Genomic DNA, 23,179 nt, shown 5'->3' on the forward strand with positions numbered 1-23,179 from the left:
TTTTAATGTATAAAAACACTAGTTACTAATTGTTTTCGAAAAAAAGAAAGTCCATATGTTGATTACATCTGTTATTAGTGTCAACTGAGAATTTATTTGCATTTTCATAGCTGTTAGGTGCACAAATATAAATATTATATCTTGTATTAATGTACTTTTTAATATTAAAATTTCATTAGTTTTATTATTGAACGAGACGGTGCACGCACTGCGCACTGAGTGTACTTTGAAGTAGGACAATAAACAAAACGACTTGTAACCAGGGCTGCCACTCTGATATTCATGAAAAACCTAGATAACCTACAAAAAAACCCAGACACATGGGTAAAAAACCCAGATGCGTTTAAAATGCTATCGTTGAAAATGTTTGCGTACTAATTCAAAAATATAAACATAACTGGTTTTAATATAAAACAATTAATTACCTTACAAGACTGAAAACGGTTAAATACAACCAATACAAGAAAATTACACTGCAGCAAAATGGCTGTATAAGTAATTCTTGGACCAGCACATATCATAAAAAAACCTACAAATATATACATGACAAAACAAACACCATCACTGCATTCTTTAAACCGGTAATTGTTTTTATAAAACTGCATCATGTACGTTAGTCTTTATTCAGAGTCTGATTCTACAAGATTGGTTTGAAGGTTAATTGTTGCATTGGTTTTGTGTTCTGCAAGCCTCTTTGAAGAATGTGTCTAATTTAATATTCGACTTAGCTTCTTGAAAACTAGTTTTGTGTTTATATGTATTTTTGTGTGTGAAACACATAGACTTGTTTGCATTTATCAAACAGATATTGCAACAGATACAGTAGCTACTACCTTTATTATTGTTTTAGGTATAAAAATAATTAAAATTATAAAAAACCTAGAATTGTTGGAATTCATTATTTAAAAACCCAGAAACCCAAACACCATTGGAAAAACCCAGATCTGGGTGGAAAAACCCATGAGTGGCAGCCCTGCTTGTAACAATATCGCTTTGCGCCTCTCCTTCAAGGCTTCAACGCCTTCCCCTGCGCTTCCTCCCCTACATTCTTTCCCTTCTTTATCCCTTATTCGTCGTTCCTGCTCCCTCCCCTTTCACAAGCTCCGCCCAAGTGACCGTCATCTGCGATCGGGTACTGCGCTCATTGGCCGTGGTCACGGTCTAAGAAGGGGAGGTCTGGACACTCCCCAACCTGGCCAGCATGCAAAAGTGGCACACCTAATGTCTCCGTAGTTCCGCTCCGCTCCACCATCTGACGTGTAGCGCTGGTTGTTCTGCGGTGGTATTTTAAGCTTTGTTGTTATGAACAACTCAACATAATAATCATTTAAATTTTCATTTAAATGTTTAAAATGCATTAATCTCCAGATATCGATACAGTATTAAATTGGATGTGTTTATTTTTTATAAGTTTGGGAATTATTTCATAAATTAGGTCAATTAGGTTACGAAGTATAGTTTCCACATTGGCATTGGCGGGAACTTCATTGTGAGCAAGGAGCATTGATTGTTAGTAAAGAGAATAAGCGTATATTATTTTAATTGTGAAAATGCCTAACCTTTGTGTTGCACCTGGGTGCAAAACAAATTATCAGGCAAAGTCGGACGAGAAAGTAGCAATATTCCGAGTTCCCAATGATGACAATGTTAGGCAATTGTGGCAGAAAGCAATTCCATGAGACAAGTTTGTACTTAAAAGATCCCATTATGTATGCGAAAAACATTTTGTGGAAGACGACATTCTCACAAAAAAAGGAACACAAAGATCAGTTCGGAAACGTCATTGGAATAGTAAGTGAATTTTTATTATTTGTATGAATGTAGTCTAAAGATTACTTATTTTTGTATAGGCCCAACTTTTTTAAAAATGGAATGTATGATGTCGAATTTTATTAATGACCAGCACAACCCTGATAATACCTGTTTGTAAGTAGTTTGACAATACACCATTTTTTATTAAAATACAAAATTTGCAAAACGAGTGCGATCTCTTCCTTAAAAAAATTATAAAAATCCCAAAATACTTTTATTCAGTGCTTTAAACTTTCCTTTGTTATCTTAAAAGGCGCAGATACGGAATTCAAACTCGTTTAGGAGTAATAGCAGTTTGTAATTTACATTACAATACCTGTGCATTCATGCGGCTATCAAAATTATTTTTGCTTGCTGTGTATGTGCGTCTTGTTTTTTTTCGACAACTTATAAAAACGTATATATTTTTTATTTGGATATTGTAAGGCAATGTAAATAAAAAAAATTAAAAAAATACGTCCCTACTATGCACCCAAGCTGAAGCGTCAACACTTGACATGAGACACGAAACATTGACGATGGCACTTATTTGTGTAGCAAATAATGTATTGTAAATGCAGGTTTGGTATTGTTATTCAAATACGTAAATCAGCCAAGTTATGTAATTTGATTCAGCCTTTAATTTTAAATGTTAAAATATAGTGTAATTATATTAAAATTCATTGCAGTGCATCAAATACTGTCGTAACTCTCTATGTTTGTAATTATGGAGTATAGGGCCACTATGGAAATAAAAAAAGTAAAAACAAAACTTATTTTACTTCCTTACATGATTCCTGATCATTCTGCAAAACGGCATTGCGATATTTCCAGTAATTTGCATAAAAATTACCTTTTTAAACGAGTGTATTTTTTAAAGTTTTATAGACATTAACAAATTAGGTTGCGGAAATGTGGCCCTATGCCCGATTATCACGTTACTGTGCGTCCTCCGGCGATGATTTTAAACTATCATTGTATCGTATATTATTTACCTCTTGTTTGTTTTTCACGAGAATTTACAAAATCATCATAACGCCTAATGATATATTTCCACCGCAAGACACCTAGCGCTAGAGTTGAATAGCGGACATCGAACAAACTATGGAGACAGTAAGTGGTCACTTTTATCTGGCGAGTGTCCAGACCTCCCCTTCTTAGACCGTGGCCGTGGTGTTGTTCCAGGTGAATTCTGAACTGATACTAAAGTCTCTGATACTTTTCAAGTGTACTCGTTTGCCATTCCTGATACAGGTGCGTATCAGTTACAAAGTATCAGGTTGATACTTTTCGACCCACCTCTACTGTAAGCACACTGAGACAAGATTATCTTTAGTAACTTCCTTTTGAGGAACTCTTAAATAACATAATTTTGTTTAGAGCTTCATGAAAGCCTTCTTTTAATGTCTTTGATTATCATTTTAATAATTATTGTAATGTGATGCAAAAGGGATCCAAGTATCTTTGTGATGCATCAGAAATATTATTTGTATTAGTTTACGTAATCAAAATTTGTGTTTACAGACATCCCTGGTCTAGAAGCTCCAGATTTAGGTAGCAGATTTCACCTTAAAGTTGTTAATTTGTTTTTGTTGTTTTTGTCATGTTTTTTTTTTTTTTTGGTATCAAATTGTAATAAATTAATGAAAATGATCTTTAAAACCTCTGAGTTCCGACCTCTTATGTTCCCTAGTCCTGGTTGTTAAGAAAATAAACCATCTACCTCTAAGATGGAGCGATAAAAATAGCTCATGTTACCCTAGCATTACATATGAGCCAGGAGAAAACATTCCCTTGTCTCTTATAGGCACCACAGAATAATTACCAATATATGTATTTTATGAACAAATCATAAACAACTACACATATGTGGTATAAAGTACACCTGCTACCTCAATTTGTTCCTGACGGTGTCCCATGGCCATAATGATGACTGATAATTGACTGGATCTTTTAACAATGGGTCTTCTTCACCTTTCTCCGACTGTTCTCCATTTTCTTTTTTAATGTCTTCTATGGTTGTTTTTGCGAAATCAATTTTCTGGGCCAACTTTGCAAGACTCTCAGACATAGACAAAGGGCTGAAAAATAGAATGTTAAAAGGCAAATTACTAACTTAAAATATACACATGCTTTTACTAAAGCAAGAAGATTTTCCTAGAAAAATAATGTTAAAAATATGTTACAAACAAAGTTTTAAGTTTCTTTATTCCAATTTCGCTCCACATTTTTAGTAACTTGTCTAACACATTGTTACAACCTTCAGGCAACAGCACAAAACCACATGCGTGTCTGAGGATTAATACAGCTTTCTAGAAAGAATGTTTGTTTATCAGACAGAACAGGGTGAGGTGGCATAGCAGTTATTCCCTAGACTGCATTCAAGAGAATCCCGGGTTTGAATCCCAGTTTGGTCATCCCCATTTTGTTTTCCATGGTTTCCAAATCACTCTAGCCAAATGCTAGGATAGTTCCTTGGTAGTATGTGCTCTGTGCAAGCAGCGAAGGTGAGAGAGATCTAGCAGGCGCCTTGTATGTTTCGCAGTCTGCAGCATACAGGCCCTGTCACACTGCCAAACTTTCCCTCCCAACACCTTCCAATATGTTTTGTCAAATAAAGTTGGAGGGTTATGACATAAAAAAAGTCATTAATGCAACCATGCTTGTATGACAAAGCTGGATGATTTCAGTTTTCATAAAATATTTTGCATCAACCATGGATTCTTAACTATGCTGGCTGTTGAACCAATCAGTCAATCAAAATCATGCCTAGTGAAAATGGATATGATGTCAGTTTCTATCAAAACGAATCTTTAAAATGATGACGAGATTATAAAGGTGAAAAACTAAATTAATGTTAATCATGTTGCATGTGAAATAATGTTATATATAAAAACAAATTATGTGTATATGAATTTCAAAAATCAGTGAACATTTATTTGGGTCAAGTATACCAGTAAGCTGCATGTGTGTATTTATGGTAGAAAAAAATGTAGGGGAAAGATAACAGACTTGACTGGAGGAACGGGAATTATACTATGAAATACTGGTAACAGTAAAAGACAGAACAACATTGTGAAAATAAAATGATAGTGTGAGTTTAGGAGGGAAAAAATTGTTTTGGAAAGAGTAGGAGTGAAATAAAATATAAATTTAATATAATTGAAACCGAAAAAAGTGGGATTGAATATCTTGATGATACAAAACCGAAGTGATAAGTCTTAGTATTTACTAGGTAGTAAGAAATTAATCGGTTATGTGTGGTAATGAGTGTAATAGTCATGAAATAAAGGAAAGTTCATGTTTTTTTATACTGAATCAATTTAACAATACAGTGTAGAGAACGAGATTGTAGTAATGACGAAGGAAGTGAACAGAAGTGTTTGTATTTTGCAACAATGAATGAATTTAATGGTGGAATGGCTAATATTTTTGGTATAAAATTAATATAATGCCATAAAGCCACCAAAAGGTAAGTGGTTTTTTTCACAGATTATTAAATGTTAAGAGTAAATGAAATAGTGTTGTGTTTATTTATTTTGCTGTGAGGTGTGCTGTGTTTCATTAGTGATGTTAGGTAAAATTAATTAGGTAATGTAATAATGTCTCATTTTCCTAGGGTAGTTAGTGTTACACTCAAAGTAATAACAATAAAGCAAAAGGTTTGGTGAAGATAGGACAGCTAAATAATATTTTTTATAAGTTTACAATGTGATATGGTAGGGGTATTGGTGAAGTCACCAGCAAAGGGTGCTGAAGTAATTTCAACCTATATGTTCTTAAAGTACAAGCGTGAAAACAGGTAGTTTTGGATGGAGATTCACATGCTTGTTTAGCACAAAACATTCTGGCTCAAGTATACTTTACGATACTCAAGTAGTTTATATAATTGTTAAATAATAATTAAATTTTAAGACTGTGGTATCACAAACTATATTAAACCGGATGGGAGAGAATGGAGACGTACGAAAAGAGGGAGACACACCTTCAAGTAAGGACGGGGGAGTGGAAGTCAGCTGGAGGAAGAAATGATGGGGGTGAGAGATGCAAGGAACTTGAGGAGACGATCAAACTTGGAAAAGGGGGGATGGGAAAGTAACAAACAGGGAGAACCTGTCACCAGGTGAAAGCCCAGTTGCGAGTGTAAATCAAAATTCAAAATCAAATATTGAATTTAAAATTCTGCAACATAAAATATTGTTTTAAGTGTTTCAATAAACTTACTTCTGATAAATCTCCTGTCCATCGTATGTAATTTCTTGGATTTGATTTTCAATAGGTGCTTCAATTGATATATTGACGGAGTAGGCCATGTTTCTACTTACTATGTAAACAACATTAAAAAATGACAATACATAATGAAGTTAAACCAGTTTAACCAACGTTTTCCCCCAAAACTAGTAGATACCAAATTCTCTTCATTATATTTCTATTGATTTCCAGTTTAAACCTTTAACTGAAATTATTAAAATAACAGTTATACTTTGTTACAGAGAATTTAAGTTTAAGAAATATCTGCATATATTTCTAAATAAAATAACGTAAAATTTATTGGAATCCTTTGATACAGTTCTGGGAACCCACTTCCGGCGTCATATTGATTTTCCGGTCTGTTTCTTCCATGTTTCTCTACCGCTCTGACTCCGCCAAGGTAGGGACGCGGGGCATTGCCGGTAGAGGAATTTAATTCAATTGTGTTTGCTGTCTTACATATTTGAAGTTCAAGTGGTAAGTTTATGCATCAGAAGTGAATTATTTCTAATCTTATCGTTGATTGTGTTAAAATTATTATTGTGTATGTATTTCATTCCAATTTTCAGTCATTTCAAGTAGTTTTTAACGGTTTTCCATGAAAGGAACATGATATGCGAGTTTGGCATTTGATATGTTGCAGAATATATTATTTTAAGACTTTTGTGATGGTATAATCTACACGTAGGCCAAGCCCTTTTACGTGAAAGCATTTAGATTTCCTAGCAATCTTAAAAAAAAATGCCGGTTTAACTTTTTAAAGTCAATTAATTGCTAACAGGGATTTTGCGTTTGAATAAATTCGTATTTAACACATTTATGAACTGGAGCTTTTTGTGTTTGCAATTTTGGGCTTTTTTTTTTTTTACATTATTGTGATTAGGTCGTTGGTTTTATTCCAATATGGCTGACGAAAAGGCGGTTAACTTCGAAGCGCTAACGAAAATGGCTAGCTACTGTGACACCTGTGAAATTGTATTGGTAGCAATCAAAATGTATCAAATCACTTCTGAACTCAGTGTGAAAATACGACTGCTACTAGCTCTACTAAATATAACTTAACTAATTGCAGTTGCTGTGCAGTGAACGTAAGTTTGGTTTCGGAACGAAATTCGTACCGTAATATGGTATCTTACCACAACCGCACGAAGAAAACTAGAATTTTGCTGGAACATAAAACCCTTGTAGAGGACCTAAAAATATCTTTAAAAAAAAGGCTGGTAAAATTTCGTATCACGTACCAAGTTTATTTTTTGATCCTGATGGCATGATATATATATATACTACAGCCTTGATATTTAAACTTCATTAGTTATAGTAACTTGAGTATGATAGAAAAAATTTCCATGAAACCTGACTTACTAAGTATTTTGAGTTTGTTTTCTATGTACTAAATTAAAACCGCATCGTGTACCCAGGATCAGTACATACATTAGTGATAAATTTAAAGGGTCGTGGCTTTTCCGTATGAGAAATTATAAAATTCCAAATGTGAATTGAATTGACTATTATGCTTGCAATTGTCCAGTGGCAAGGAGTCCTCCCTTTTCATTCACTTTCCCTCCCCTCTTACCATTCTCCTCAGATCCTATGCATCTTTCACCCTACCATCTCATCCAACCCATTCCACTCCTGTCCTGCCAAAAAAAAAAAGCATTCATACCCCTCTCAGTTTGCCTCCATTCCCTCTGGAGCTTCCATCTGCGATTTCACCTTACTTTATATCCACCTCTGTATCCTAGTCCCCAGTTGCTCCCAGCTCCCTTCTCCCTATATCACCTTACACAGTCTAACCTTTCCACCCTTCTCCATTGTAATGCTTCCCACCCTAGCTCATTAATCATGTCGGACTATGCAATTCTCCCTCTTGCCCTTCCCTTCTCTTCCACATACCCATCACCCTCCTTGCTGCTCTATGTTGCACCTTCTCCATCTCCCTTACCTAAATCACTACGCAGACTTGCCAACCTTTACGATTTTTTCGTAAAATGTACGAAAATCACGTCCGTTTTACGATTGTACGAGAATGTGCATTTTTTTACGAATTTTAAGTACAAGACGTTTATTAAAACATGGATTTTCCGTCCGCCTTAAATGTTTTATTGTTTAGTTTGTGAAAGCTGTTGCCATGTGTTGCTGTGAAAACTAGTGCGGTAATTGAGTTATATTATTCGTCTAAGGCCAGCGAACCACGTAATTTGTTTTATTGTATATATTTCCTTATTGGCAGCCTGAGTTACATTGATTCGCTTACAACCAATCACAAACCGATTTTAATAGCATTTTTAGTTTGGAAAGATGGTGTCGTGCATTAACGTATGTTCTGATTCTTCAGTTAGTTAAGCCAATTTTGAATTTGTTTATTACAGGTTAGGAAACAAATTTATTGCTTGTTTTTAATAAAAACATGTTATGTGCACAATTAACGTAAGTGGAATCAAGTGAAATAGAAAATTCGGTAAATATGTATTGTACGGATTAGCGCCAAAAAAAATCGTACAAATATGAAATAACTTTCATTATATGCTATCTTACGTCCTCTTTTCAGAACCGCCTGCGTAGATAAAAAATTCCAAATACTTTTGGAGATATGGCTGTTCTTATTTTGCTATACCAGACGTGTGTAATAATTTGACCGTCGCCATTTTATATTTTGCCGTGTGCGCGTGAATGTCTAAATAACAGAAATTTCCCATTAGGTAAGGTTAGTTACATTATAAATACTTCAAAATAAACGGAAATTAAAAATAATATCAATTTATTTTACATGTTGTATAGTTTTAAGTATTTATAATGTAACTGACCTGACCTAACAAAATGGGACAAAGGTAGATTAGGTCAGGTCAGCTACATTATAAATACTTTGAAACTGAACAGACATTAAAAATTCAAAAATTAATTTTATTGGTTGTTTAGTTTTAAAGTATTTATAATGTAGCTGACCTGACCTAACAAACCGGGACAAAGGATGAACAGAATAAACTCGCGTAAGTTTCTTTTTACATGATGTATTTGTTCAGGAGAGAGTCCTAAGATCCACATAAAGTTCTGCCATTCCCGATTACACCCGAATATTCACCTTCGGCCAACCTCGGGATTTATTTATTTTTGCGCAGGAAAAATGAATTGAAATATTAAAAGTGGTCGGATAGGTTAGCTACATTAAAACACTTTAAAACCCTTTGGATGGTTAGTTAGGTTAGTATAGCTACATTAAAATAAACAGAGAAATATAAATATTAATAAATAAACCCGAGGTTGGCCGAAGGTGAATTGTTCGGGTGTAATCGGGAATGGCAGAACTTTATGTGCATCTTAGGTTTCTCCGTTCGGGAAAATCGCAAAAAAAAATCATACTCGTAAACAAGCAACTGTTATCGCCGCATAAATGCACAGGATGAAAATTAAAAAATTCGATATCTCCAAAAGTATTTGGAATTTCTTATCTCATCCGGGTTTAATGAAAAGAAGAAGTTTAAGAGCACAGAATAAAGGTATTTTCGGATTTTTAAATTTTTTTTAAAAAATCGCCAAAAAATGAAAATTAAAAAATTCGATGTCTCCTAAAGTAATTGGAATTTTTTATCTCCGCAGGCGGTTCTGAAAAGAGGATATAAGATAGCATATAATGAAAGTTATTTCATATTTGTACGATTTTTTTTGGCGCTAATCCGTACAATACATATTTACCGAAAAATTCCCCCGAAACGATCACGCCGGCCCGTTATTCAGAAAAATGTTTTCAAATTCTGAAGTAAAAAAAGTTAGTTGCTCTAAAACAGTCGACGGCTATCGATGCAACTGATAAAATTGTTTGTAATTTACAAACGGTGTACATTTTCAGTTACGGCCGACGGCAGCAATGACTCTGAATCCAAATTATATCCACTAGTGGCTGCCAGCTGGATTCGTGTGTGTGTGAATGTTATTACCCGTGTTCGACCGATGTGTTATTATTCAATGAAGACTGGCTGTGCCAGTTCACGTGGATTCAATGAATATCGAATCCTCATTCTGCGTTATGCATCATATGCAATAAAAGCTTTAGTTTGAGCAACATGGGAACAAGAGCAGTGTTAAGCACAAGAAACCTTTCAGCAGCAGTCAAACTTCAATGTCCCTAGAAGCACTTTTACAGTGAAAGGTGAAAAAAGATCCTATAGTTTATCAGAGTGAGTGTTTTTCCCAGTCTACATCTTCACCACAGACAATAACTGTAGCAAAACCACTTACATCAGCTGCATCATCTTACTCACCCACACTGGCTGGACCAATGCAGCCAGCATCATCTACTGCACAAGAAAGTCTTGCCTCTACGTCTAGTGGACTAGTCATACTTGTTGAATGATGATGTTACAAAAGCTGAAATTGTCTGGACATTAGAGAGCATTGCTACACATTCATCAGTGAGGGCTGCTGCTAAAAATGTTGGAATTTTTAGCTACATGTTCCCTGATAGCCAGATCGCAGCAAAAATGCAGTTACAGCGTGACAAGCTTGGATATTTGACTACATATAGTTTAGCGCCTTATTTTAAAGACCTTTTACAAGGCACTCTTCATAGTTGTGAATACTTTGTTTTGGGCTTTGATGAATCTCTAAACAAAGAGGCAGCAAATGTACATCAATGTTCGTTTCTGTAAGTCTGCTACAGAAGAGGTGAGCACACTGTACCTCATGTCTGCTTTCTTTGGCCGTACTACCGCCAGTGATTTACTAAAAGGGTTTAGGGAAGCTATATATCCCCTCAGTGATAAAAAAATTTTGGTAGATATGTAGTGTACGGATTAGCGCCCAAAAAAATCATGCAAATATAAAATAACTTTCATTATATGCTCTTTTACGTCCTCTAATCATAACCGCCTGCGGAAATAAGAAATTCCAAATACTTTCGGAGATATCAAATTTTTTTATTTTCATATTTGGGCAATATTTGTTAAAAAAATTAAAATTCCAAAAATACCTTTATTCTGTGCTCTTTAACTTCCTCTTTTCATTAAACCCGGCAGAGATCAGAAATTCCAAATACTTTAGGAGATATGGAATTTTTTAATTTTCATGCTGTGCACTGATGCGGCATTCAGCAGGAAGCCTACGATTCACTCGTCCTTCTGGACATACCCGAATACTCACGTTGGCAAGCCTTCTTTTCTTAAAATTAGCAAGAAGTAATTAAAAATACTTTAAAACATTGTGGATGGTTGGTTATATTAGGTAAGTATAGCTACATTAAAAAAAACTGTGAAATCATTTTATGGTTGCTTAGCAAATAACTTTTTAATATGTAGCTATCCAGCGCTAGGAAACAGTTTACATGATTTCACAGTATTTTTAATGTAGCTATCCTAACCAAATCAACCATCCACAATGTTTTGAAGTATTTATAGTAGCTAACATAACCTAATTGACCATTAGTTTTCATGAGTTGCATATTTATTTACAATAAACAAAAACAAAGAACCGAAGATGCACGATCGGGCGTTTGCCTCTCGTCTGTTGAAAGAAGGCTTGCCAACGTGAGTATTCAGGTATGTCCAGAAGGATGAGTGAATCGTAGGCTTCCCGCGTTCACCATTGTTGCTTGTTTACAAGTATGATTTTTTTTTTTTTTTTCGCGACGTAGTTGAACGACTACATCACGTAAAAAGAAAATTACGTGAGTTCCTACTGTTCATCCTTTTTCCCGGTTTGTTAGGTCAGGTCAGCTACATTATAAATACTTTAAAACTAAACAACCATTAAAATTAATTTTTATTATTTTTAATGTCCGTTCAGTTTCAAAGTATTTATACTGTAGCTGACCTAATTTCCGTTTATTTTGAAGTATTTATCATGTAACTAACCTTACCTAATGGAAAATTTATGTTATTTAGGCATTCACGCGCACACGGCAAAATATAAAATCATGGTTGCTACAGGACTAGAAAACCGGGAAATGTCAGGGAAATTAAAATGGTCAGGGAATTCCGGGAAATGTCAGGGAAAATTCTACGAATTCTGGAAATTTTAAAGTTGCTTATAATTTAAACAAAGCTTTGTTTTGATGCTCTCGTACCGCTACCGAACGACTCCGCTAAAAGGCTGCTGCTTAAGGCACATGGCAACTGCAACTTTTTTACTTGGTCTACGATTGTCTGTTGCAATAGGCTGTTACAACCACCCACCATAACTTCTGGCCAATCCAGGCACTCGTTTGTTCACTAGTGAACCCGGCCTTCATTTGTTCGTGTTTTGATCCTTTTTAATTTGCCCTTGAGACTTTGTGTTTTGTTCCGTTCCATGCAGTGAATTACAGAACGGGCATGGCGTCGTTTATCTTTTGAAGGCTATTTTCACGTGGAATAAGATGAGTAAAAAGCTTATTACGTGAATTTAAAGGCGTTGTTTCAGGTGAAGTTAGTTTTTGATGCGATCATAAGAAAATAAAGTGCATTTTGATAAAGCAATCCCAATTCTCATTTTGAAAACTACCAAGCTGATACGAAAACACGTGTGTTTTGTGTGCGGTTATGTTTTTGCATTTTTTCTATTTTTTTAATTACTTTTTTCCCAACCGTTATAATCCGTGAGTTCTGTTGCGTGACACTTACATTGTGTATAAAATATATGCATAACTGAACATGTTTTTCCCCAGAAGCGTTAGTTAACATTGCTACAAAAGTATTCAACTCAGCAATATGGGCCGAAGATCTCTCACCAGCCATGTCGAAGGAAAAAAAACATTCACAATTCTGCCGTCAAAATAACACAATAAAAAACCTTATTTTACCTCATGTTGAAATTTTTATATTACATTTAATCATATGCACGTTAATATTTATGGTATTTACTTCATACGAAAGTCAGGGAATTTTTCTCTTAAATTTCTGGAAAACAGGGAAAAGTCAGGGAGTTCTAAGATTCTATTTCTGTAGCAACCATGGTAATGTAAGAAAATGCTCATTGTTCTATAGCTTAGTTTTGCAAAAGTTATAGTGATAAAAAAATCACTACATATGTTCCTGTATTTATTCTGAAAACAGAGTTAATTTCCTATGGTTTCTGAAATCCCAATTTATAGCTTACAATAAAATACCTTTGTGTTGATGCAACCATTTTTTTTTTTTTCCTTTGTGCATGTTTTTGGATACCTTAATAATTGTGAGGATCATTGGTTAGGTTCGCTACCTTAAAAATATTTTAAAATATTGACAGTTAAATATTTTTAATTTAGTTAGACAATTATCTAATTTCTGTCACTTAAGTCTATGAAAGATACAAGCATGTTTTTATTTGCTACAAAAGTTGCAAATGCTATCTTCTGTAACCTTCAGTGAACTTTGAACTATTTGGTTCTCTAAATGGACTTATTGTTATGCTTCTTTGCAATTCTTAAGCAGCCATTAAATATATATTACAGTATTTTTAATGGAGCTAACTTATTTTTACAATGTGACAAATTTTTAATATTTATATCAAAATAGTATTTTCCCAGCATATTTCCAGTGGTTTATGTTTTTTATTGACTTGCAGCTGTCTTCACAGGATTTAATTTCATATTTTTTTTGGCTTCCCTTCAAAATCGCAAACCTCAGTTTTAGGATGATGAAAGCTGAAGTTGGGCATTTCAAGAAATTTTAATGTGTTGTGTATTTGTTAATTTTTCCCAGATTGATTATTGAAGAAATCTGAAATCTTATAACTTGAAAACTAAACATTCAATTACTTCACATTTAAATCTGAGTAACTAAATTGTTGTCTAGGAGGGTTGCCTCCTAAGTACATAATTAATTTGGTAATAATCACCATTGTAAATAAATTGAGTAAAGTTAAGGTACATTGTATTAAACTGAAACAAAAACTTATAAAACATCCTTTTTTAAATTATTTTTTAACTATGAACCCACTGGTCTCCCACTTTGAAATTTTGAGAATCACTTGCCAAAAGTATAAATTATTTAAAGGTGTATTTAAAAAAATTCAAATGCTCTTTTTGAGAAAATCAAAATTTTGAATTTGATTTCTTAGATACTTTTATAACAAAGTATCGGACATTAAATGAAATAGCATTTAAAACTGACTAAAATGACACCATTCCCATCTAGCTCAATTAGGGGAAAAGCTATAATTTTAAACAAGTCCTTGTTTTGTGATAATTTTGGGAAACATTAGATAGCTGTAATTTTGAAATTGTGCAAGATATTTGGAGACAACCTTCAAAACAAATTTCATCAAATTCTGAGGTGGTCAGGTTTATACTGTGTTGATTTGATATGGAGTGACCCGAGAACTCTTTGGATTTTAAGTGATGTTAAGTAACTTGTTCAATTTTGGGTGTTAAAAATTGCCCATAGTTTAGCAGACAGTTGTGTCAACTGATATTTGACTGCAATACAAAGGGTTTTTAAGGAAAAGTATATTGTGAATGTAATCATTTCAATTATTTTTGACAATAAAGAAAAGTTACCTTCAGGTTGTTTCCAAGTAAAGACTCAGAATTTTTCATGAAATATTATGCATATATTTTTGTGGTTGTGGTCAAGTAAATAATGTGGTATCCTAATTCATTTCTACTATTAGTTTCTGGTTGACTAATTTCATATGTAACAATTGCATACTTGTTGATGTTGCTTTTTTTATTCACTTTTAGGTAAATATGTAGTTGGGTAATATTTGTTAAACAAAAAATTTAAATACCGGAAAATGCTTTTATTCTATGCTTTTTAACTTCCGCTTTTCTTAAAACCCGGTGGATATAAGAAAACAAAACTTATGGAGATATTGCCGTTCTTATTTTGAAAGACCTGTGTAATCATTCGACCGCCGCCATTTTTTATTTTACCGTGTGTTCGTGAATACTTAATTAATTTAAATGGTCGATTAGGTCAGGTCAGTTACATTGTAAATACTTTCAAACTAAGTGGACATTAAAAATAATGTGAATTAATTTTAATGGTTGTTTAGTTTAAGTATTTATAATGTAACTGACCTGACCTAACAAACCAGGACAAATTATTAACCGTAGGAACTCATGTAATTTTTTTTACTTATTACTTGCTGAACAATATCCAAATAACATATAAAACATTAAAATTTGAAACATTATAAACTAATGGTAAACGCCACAAGGAAAAAAAATTCATACTCATAAACCAGAAACGATGGTGAATGCCGCATGAATGCACAGGTATTGTGATGAAAATTAAAAAATTTGATATCTTCTAAAGTATTTGGATTTTTCTTATCTCCGCTGGGTTTAATGAAAAGAGGAAGTTAAATAGCATAGAATAACAGTATAACACCACATATCACCCAACGACATATTTATCCACTTGTTGGTTTGAGCAGAACCATTATAGACTTGACTATTTTCACCCCTTGCAATCGCTTAACTCTTGCTGCACGATAATATATTTGAAAGTGAACTATTCGTCCATTTTTTATTGTTACAGTGACACTTCCGCAATATTCCACAAATTGCTTGGATGCTTTCTTGGTGTATTTCATAAGTCTCTAAAGCATGATTTTACAATTGAACCTAGACAAAAAAAAGCTGGAGGCCAATTAAATTGTAAACATCACACATGAATTTTCCATGCACATTCAAACATATCCCAAAGACATTTCAATAATTTTCTTAATGAGGGTTTAAGATTTTGTCTAAGAAATTAAAATTATTTGTGTTTTTTTTCTTTAATAATAGCATTGCTAAAGAATGATTGCTACGTACAATTGTTATAACAAAATAGAAAAACCCTCTTGATGAATATATATGTCAATATCTGTTCTATGTGAATATAAATAAATATAATTGCTTAGATTTGACTCCAGACAAACAAATGATTGCCACCACCCTGTAAATCTTTCTTATGAACATCATTTAAGTTAAGCTATGTTTAACTACCCAAGGATAGTGATGTCTGGTGAAATGAAAACAATGCCAGGGATCTACAATTTTTAGGGTAAGGGGGGCCACACTGATTGTTCTCCACAATAGCTCATACAGACTGTACCAACATAAATGTAAAACTGACTGGCCAGATGCCAGGCATGTACGGCTTGCTATGGCAGGTTTAGGTGGTGGTGCTAATGGGCCATGTTTGCAAACCCCTGCTTTAAGTTAGGCTTAAAACACTATAACTTTAAGCTAAGTTTAGTTGTTAAACCTAGCTATGGGGAAATTGTCCCTAAATGTTTACTCTTACCGTTCTGGAAAATGTTCTTTGATACTTGTTTCCATTTATTTTTCTATACCATTTTCAGGGTGTCTACTGACCCTGGAAAACCTGGAAAAATCAGGGAATATTGTAATCAGGGAATTTTTTCAAAAATCAGGGAATTTTTGTTTGGCAGGTTGTAGTTGGCAATACTTTTTTGTTTATTGATCAGCTTGCTTTGACGTAGCATCAAGTGTATCCCCTCCCATTTTTATTTACCATTGGATTCGGAAGTGGCGTTAAATCACGTGATACAAACTGGTTCAAGCTGGTGTGTTATCTTGCTGATGTACGTGCTGCGGCATGTGCTTCCCGCGTTCGGATTACACCGACAGTAATTATGGATGCCCCCAACGTAAACTGGGCATTTTTGTTAGCTTTGAAAATACATATCACAGACACTCTTGGTGAAGATTCGCCATCGTTGCTATAAATTGGTAGCTGTGGGCTTCATACGGTCCATGGTGCTTTCAAAACTGGAATATCTGCTACACAATGGGACGTTGTTAGTTTTTTGAGGCACAGTTACTTTTTGTTTAAGCATGTACCTGCAAGGAGGGCAGATCACATTAGAATAACTAGATCAGAGCTTTTTCCCAAGAAATTTTGTGCAATCAGATGGTTAGAAAATACTGTAGTTGCTGAGCGTGCCATGAAAACGTTACCCCACCTAAAGAAATTTGAAGTGAAGTTTCTATTTCATCTGTCTTTCAATGTAGGCAGTGGAAAGTGCTCTTGAAGATATTCTTCTAGAAGTAAAATTTACATTTTTCCACTCTTTGGCATCAGAGCTGGAATTGTTTCTTACAATGTTCCAAAGAAATTTGTTAGTGAAGTTTCTATTTCATGTCTTTCAATGTAGTGAAAAGTGCTCTTGAAGATAATCTTCTAGAAGTAAAATTTACATTCTTCCACTCTTTGGCATCAGAGCTGGAATTGTTTCTTACAATGTTCCAAATTGAAGCATCCATGGCACCTTTTCTGTATGATTCACTGGTAGACATTTTATTAGCTTTGGCAGGAAAGTTTGTGAAACCAGAGGTACTGAAGAGCTTTAGGGAAAAACGCAATGTATCTCGGTTGGATGCAGATAACCAGGAAAATCTATTGACTGCTAACAAAATCAAGTTGGGTTATGCAGTACAAAAATGCCATCAAGAAAGAGAAAGTACCAGAAAAGTCTGTCCTGTTACTGAAAAATGTTAGGACTTGTCCAAAGGTTATGGTAAAAAAACTTCAAGACAAAAGTCCCCTGAAGTACAAACTTACCAAAGGAATTTCCTGCTTATTTCCGTCTATGGCTTTAAATTCGGGTGTGAGGAAACGGCGTGTGAATTACAGTTTAGAATGTTGTCTTCGAAACAGGTGGCTATCAGGACAAGAAGCTGATAACATTGAGTGATCATATCAGTTGGTATGTTCCTCGCAAGATTCTGAAGCACTGTTCTCGTCTTTTTCTCGAGAAGATGGGCGCCTTGATCACTTGTGGATGCTCATTCTTAAGGCACATACAGTATTTGCCAAAACAGGCCTTCTAAAGTTTGTGAGGATGATGATGGAAATGCATCACTGGAAAGAGTATTTTCAGTGAATTCTGATCTGCTGACTGAAAACTTGCAGGAAGAAACACTGATTGCACAAAGACAAGTGTACGACTTTGTTCAACGTTCTGTAGGTGTAGAGCATGTTGATATCATCAATTCCATGTTACAGTATGTAAGAAATGCTAGTTGTAGGCGTAAGGAAGCCCTGCAAACAAAACAAAAAGAAAAGGAAGCTTACAGGCAAGAAGAAGGCAGAAAAAAGAAGAGTTGAAGAGGAGATCAAGGCATTGCAGTTTAAGAAGGCTCGAGTGTTGGATTTGGCTTGTTCTGAAGCAAGTGCTATAGACACAAAAGTTGAGTCACTGCGAAATTGACGGGAGCTTCCTTTTACTAATGTTTTTTGCAAAAGTAAGTTGTGAAATATTTGTAGCAGAATGTTTTATTTGCCATCGAGTCACTTTGGCCACGTCTAGAAGAAGGTAATATTTTTACTAATTTAAGTAAGTTGAAATACTTTGAAACCCATCAATGTATTGTTCTGCAGTTTTTTCAGTTTCGTGGAATGTCGTAATTGTGTTAAAGAAAACCTGGAAAAATTCAGTTTTAGACCTGGAAAACCTGGAAAAATCAGGGAATTTCATTTACTAGATCTGGTAGACACCCTGCATTTTCTTCCACCCATTACAGTGTCCAGAGCAAAACATTGCTAACTGCTTCCAGATATTTTTAATTTGATGCTTTTAAGTAAGCCACATAATATACACACAAAATAGGTACTGTTAATGCACCAAACATATGCATATGCACTAATACAGAATGTTAAAGAAACCAGCTGAAATACAATTAAAAAACAAACCGGCTATTAAAATTCAGACTAAATGTTAATACCAAAGTTTTTGTGTTTGTGTAAACCAGAGAATCGTTTTAAACATTCTCTACATAAAGGGCTCACAGTTTTGTACCCTTTTAGCTTCTATCTTCTCAATTATATTTTGAGAAGACTTAATTCAATTTATTAATCATAATTGTTTGGTACCGTCAGTTGGGGTGAAGATGACAATTTTTATGAAATTTGTTTTGTTGGCCTGACACAATCTAGGCAATGGAGATAAAAAATGATGTGGTTATGTTTTAATATCTAGGAGAGTTTCTCTTAAAAGAAGTGATTTTGGGACTGAAATTACAATTTTAGACAGAAATTTAGAAACAAATAAAAACCAAGAACTATTTGTTATGATTAATAATGTTGCCAATACTTTATTACTGCCAGGTATAATAAAAAAATAATTGCAAATAAAATTGCTATGTTTGCTGATTTGAGAGGATAGAAGAGTAATTACATAATAAAAATTGCCAAATAAAAATTTGAGGTAAACTAATTTGATTGAAACTGCAGTTTCTTTAGCATTTTGTGGTGAAGATGACCACATTCATGTTCACCCCAATGTCTAGTAATTTATGTTGAGAAGTGTTCTAATTCAGAAAACAGTTCTGTCTCCTTATAAACAAACAAACAAGGCCATTATGTGTTTCAAGAAAAAGTGATAGAATGAACTCGAATGGAAATGCAGTTCAATGTTTACTAACATACATATAGTTTCAATTGTTATTTCCAGTAGCTTACCTGTGGTTATTTGGTCTATTTTTTCTATTATTGTAAGGTTTACTTCACATTTCAGTTAAATGTTTTATTATACTAATAAATATATATTTTTTTGGTTATTGGCTGTTTTTATAACTTGTAGGTTCCTTTATTTTAGGAAATAAACATCAGTCATATTCTGGACTAGCCTAAATGATGTTTGTAAAATATCAGTTCAATTATTTTCTAGTTTTGTACACAAGTAGTTTAAGTGAAGTCACCTTAAGTATTGATAGGTAGGTAAATAAATCTGTTCACTGAGTTTTCATTATTGGCAGTCTAAATAAATAACACTTTATTTTGTTCTAAATTGGTTATATATTTTTTATTAGAGTAAAAAATCAAAATAAGATTTTTTTTCTCAAAATAATTTTTTTGGTGTTTCTCTTACATATAATGTAGTCAACTTAACCCTAACACTAGCAAGGTGAATATTACAATGAAAATAAACTTAATGGTCACATTCACCCCACTGGGGGTGAACATGACCAATTACATAAAAAAAAATTAAAACATCATTAAAATATTAGTAATTATTTCTTTCAATGATATCATTTCAGAAAACAAGTATAGATCTATACACGTACATAGTTAAATAAACATATTAAAATTTGTTAGCAAAAAATATTTATAAAGATGAAATCTGGTCACCTTCACCCCAACTGACGGTACTGCTCAGTTAAAATAGGATGGTTTTGAGGAAGTTTGTTGGTAAATTTTAAATTTCAACAAAAAATATATGTATGTGATCTTTCAGGCCTGGTACAATGCAACATTCCCCCAAGAGATCAAGTACTGTTGAATCATTTGCATACATTGTTAGTACAAAATAAAGCAGCACACCAACTCCTGCATAAACATGACAGAAAAGGCACAATATTTAATGAGAAATACAGGCACAACATACATAAATATTTTCGTGCCTTTCTTGTGGCTTTGTTCATTGTAAGTCTATTTTAAGTTAACTCTCTCAAAAAATGTAATGTGCCACCAGCTATTAGTATAAAATACATAGTATTCTTTCTTGTTAAAAAAGGGGGTCTTTTTGTTCTTTCTTTCAAAGTCCATAACCAAATATTTATGTGTCATGATTTTGTTCTTTTCAGGCTTAATGATGGAAGAAAGGACCTATGAGTCACGTGGCACTCGTGTCTATGTGGGTGGCCTTGGTGAAGATATCAAGAAAGAGGATCTGGAATCTGAATTTGAAAAGTTTGGAAAATTAAATAGTGTGTGGGTTGCCTTTAACCCTCCTGGGTTTGCCTTCATTGAATTTGCAAATGAAGATGATGCTGAAACAGCCTGTGATAACCTGAATGGTTATGTAATCATGGGTTCCAAACTACGGGTGGAAATTTCTCGGGGGCGAGGGAGGGGCAGAGGGGGTACCAGGGGGTTTAGGGGTGATAGTAATGGCAGAGGATTTTTCCCTAGAGGAGGCACCCGGGGTGGATATGACAGAGGGGGTGGTGGGGGCTTCCGTGGACGGGGTAGTAGAAGTCCCCGTGGTGGTAGGGGCAGGTACGACGACTACGGATCTACCCGTGGTAGCTCCTATGGAACTCGTGACTATGGATCTGGCCGTGGGCGAGATAGCTACGGCGGGGGTGGCAACGATTACTACGGTGGTGGTGGCCGAGACACTTCGAGGTATCGCAGTCGGTCCCCAGCAGGGCGTGGCAGGTATTTATCCACATGAATTGATTTTCGTTTGCCATTATGAAGTTGTACGATTTGTCATGAGACTTTGCTTGTCCATCAAATGAGTCACGACCATACCACAACCATCGCAATGTTGCTGAACAGAGAGAGAAATCTTGGAGGCTCTTTTGCGACGTGCAGTGCATATTTTCCTGCAGACTTTGTTAAACAATGCAGGAATTTGATTGCAATTTTAATCTGCGAAATGTATGTTTTGAAGATTTTCTTCGCATCGTGCTAAAGATACATAATACTGTTTCTTCGCATCGTTAGTTTCGTCATTTGATAATTTTCTACTGCATATAATTAATTAAGTCAATATCTTCGCAAACAAGTAATTGTTCATCGCAGCATGATAGTGTGCTTCGTAAGTGGACTCTGCATTTGTCTCATGACATTGATTTTCGACCAGTAGTTTGACCCATCCACTATAAATTTGATTTTTTTATGTCTACGATGTAAAATGTCAGTGTCGGTGCTACGAATCTTGGAAATTTTGCAGCTCCAGGGACTATGGAAGTTCAGACAGTTACGGCTACGGTGGTGGTCGTTCAGGTGGATACTAAACAGCGGCGATGGTTAGAACACCAAGTATCAGGTACAGCGAATACTCAATATGTCAGTTGAAAACTATTATTATTTGCATCATAAATTGTCAAGTTTATATTACTATAGCCTCAACATACATGAGAAAAAAGTAGTAAAATAAAAAATATATCTTCGCTATTGCTTTGTTAGGTTTAAAAATATACCTACGTAAATAGTAACTTCCTTTGCTTACTAATTTTTTAGGAATATTTTCGTCATGTCAGACACAAGCTTCTAAAGAGTAACACTGGTGCCAGTGATACTTCAGTGGGAAAGAGTGTATTTTAAAACTCCTTGCCAAAACAATGCATGTCACCTTCTAGAAATGTGCGAGCATGATAATTACCTGTAAGCTGCATATTAAAGTTTGAACCCCAAGATTTAATCAAACTGTACCCATGTTATGTCTTCGTTTTAAATGATGGAATGTTCTTTCTACTTGCCATGTTTGCAGTCCCCCAATGGCGTCATCGATATTCTGCGAGAGGTGATTCATGTTTCGTCGATTATTCAAGCAAGATGGTATGGTCAAGATGGGTACTGCTGCGACAAGCACGTCGTCTGATTTATCGTGTATTCTACTCCGTGTTCTTAAAAACAGTTTTTCAGCAGAATGTCACTAAAAATTGTTTTGAACTTAATACTCTGTTGAATTAATCTTCATTGAAAGTCTGCGATCAGTATGTATTTTGAACTGATATTCTGAAGAAAACTTTTTCATGATGAAAGGAGTGGAGAGCCAGACTTCCTTTTGATTGTGCACATGTTTTTATAGAAATGCTTCACTTCGTGTATTAATGATTTTCTTCAAATTGGCCAGTTTCTGTAGTTTACGTAGAATCCTTCAAAAGTATCATTTTTTGTTTTTGTAGTGCATTATTTCACTGGCTTTTTCATGAAACAGAGTAATGTGTTAGCTTTAGCTTCTTTGTTCATTGTATAAGACTGTAACTTTTGTATGGAATAGTTTCAAAGTAAATTCGTCAAAACAAGTTTGGAGTATTTTGTGCTTTTCAATTGTCAAAGAAAATACTCCTGTATACAGTTAGCACTTAACACCATTAATGATTTGGTTGCCCTGTGTTTGAAGAATTAAGAATATTTGAAAGAGATTTTTATAATAGGTCTTAACGTGAAGAATCAAAGTGACTAATATAAATGTGCTGTTATTTCTCATTTGATAAAAAGAATGTGGGATGTATGAAGTGGCATTTTCGAGTGAAACCCGTTAATGTGAAAGGAATTTGATTTTACAGTCTGGTAAGCTCCTGGAAGCAAGTGCAAATGAAATTGATTTGTTGAATGTCTTTTGACTGTGCTAATGGAAGGCACTTAACCACAAGAAACTGACACTGACATTAAACGAGGACAGTTGGAAAAATTTGCAGTATCTGCCACGTCTTGCTAGTCTCGGCCAAAAATGTGGAAAACTAGTATGAAAACTGCAGCTGAAGGAAGTTGACAGA

At 34.4% G+C, this 23,179-nt stretch overlaps 1 protein-coding gene and 1 long non-coding RNA gene across 3 annotated transcripts in view; one reads left to right on the forward strand and one right to left on the reverse strand.

Annotated features, from left to right (window-relative positions):
* The window catches only part of LOC134530455 (mediator of RNA polymerase II transcription subunit 17), a 45,276-nt gene extending 39,138 nt beyond the window's left edge, over positions 1-6,138 (reverse strand). The window contains exons 1-2 of one of the 2 annotated variants that reach the window (XM_063365278.1): positions 6,016-6,138; positions 3,684-3,872 (exon numbers count right to left, since the gene is read on the reverse strand). In XM_063365278.1, the coding sequence (XP_063221348.1) occupies positions 3,684-3,872; positions 6,016-6,104 (278 nt within the window). In that variant the 5' untranslated portion in view covers positions 6,105-6,138. The remainder of the gene's footprint in view (positions 1-3,683; positions 3,873-6,015) is intronic. The other variant, XM_063365280.1, reaches the window with a different exon arrangement.
* Positions 6,139-6,397: 259 nt separating this feature from the next.
* LOC134530456 (uncharacterized) lies at positions 6,398-22,705 on the forward strand. The gene is made up of 2 exons (XR_010074821.1): positions 6,398-6,519; positions 20,531-22,705. It is a non-coding gene; the product is annotated as an uncharacterized LOC134530456 (long non-coding RNA).
* Positions 22,706-23,179: the final 474 nt, after the last annotated feature.

The sequence above is a fragment of the Bacillus rossius genome, chromosome 3, assembly GCF_032445375.1.
Source record: "Bacillus rossius redtenbacheri isolate Brsri chromosome 3, Brsri_v3, whole genome shotgun sequence".
Taxonomy (NCBI): domain Eukaryota; kingdom Metazoa; phylum Arthropoda; class Insecta; order Phasmatodea; family Bacillidae; genus Bacillus; species Bacillus rossius.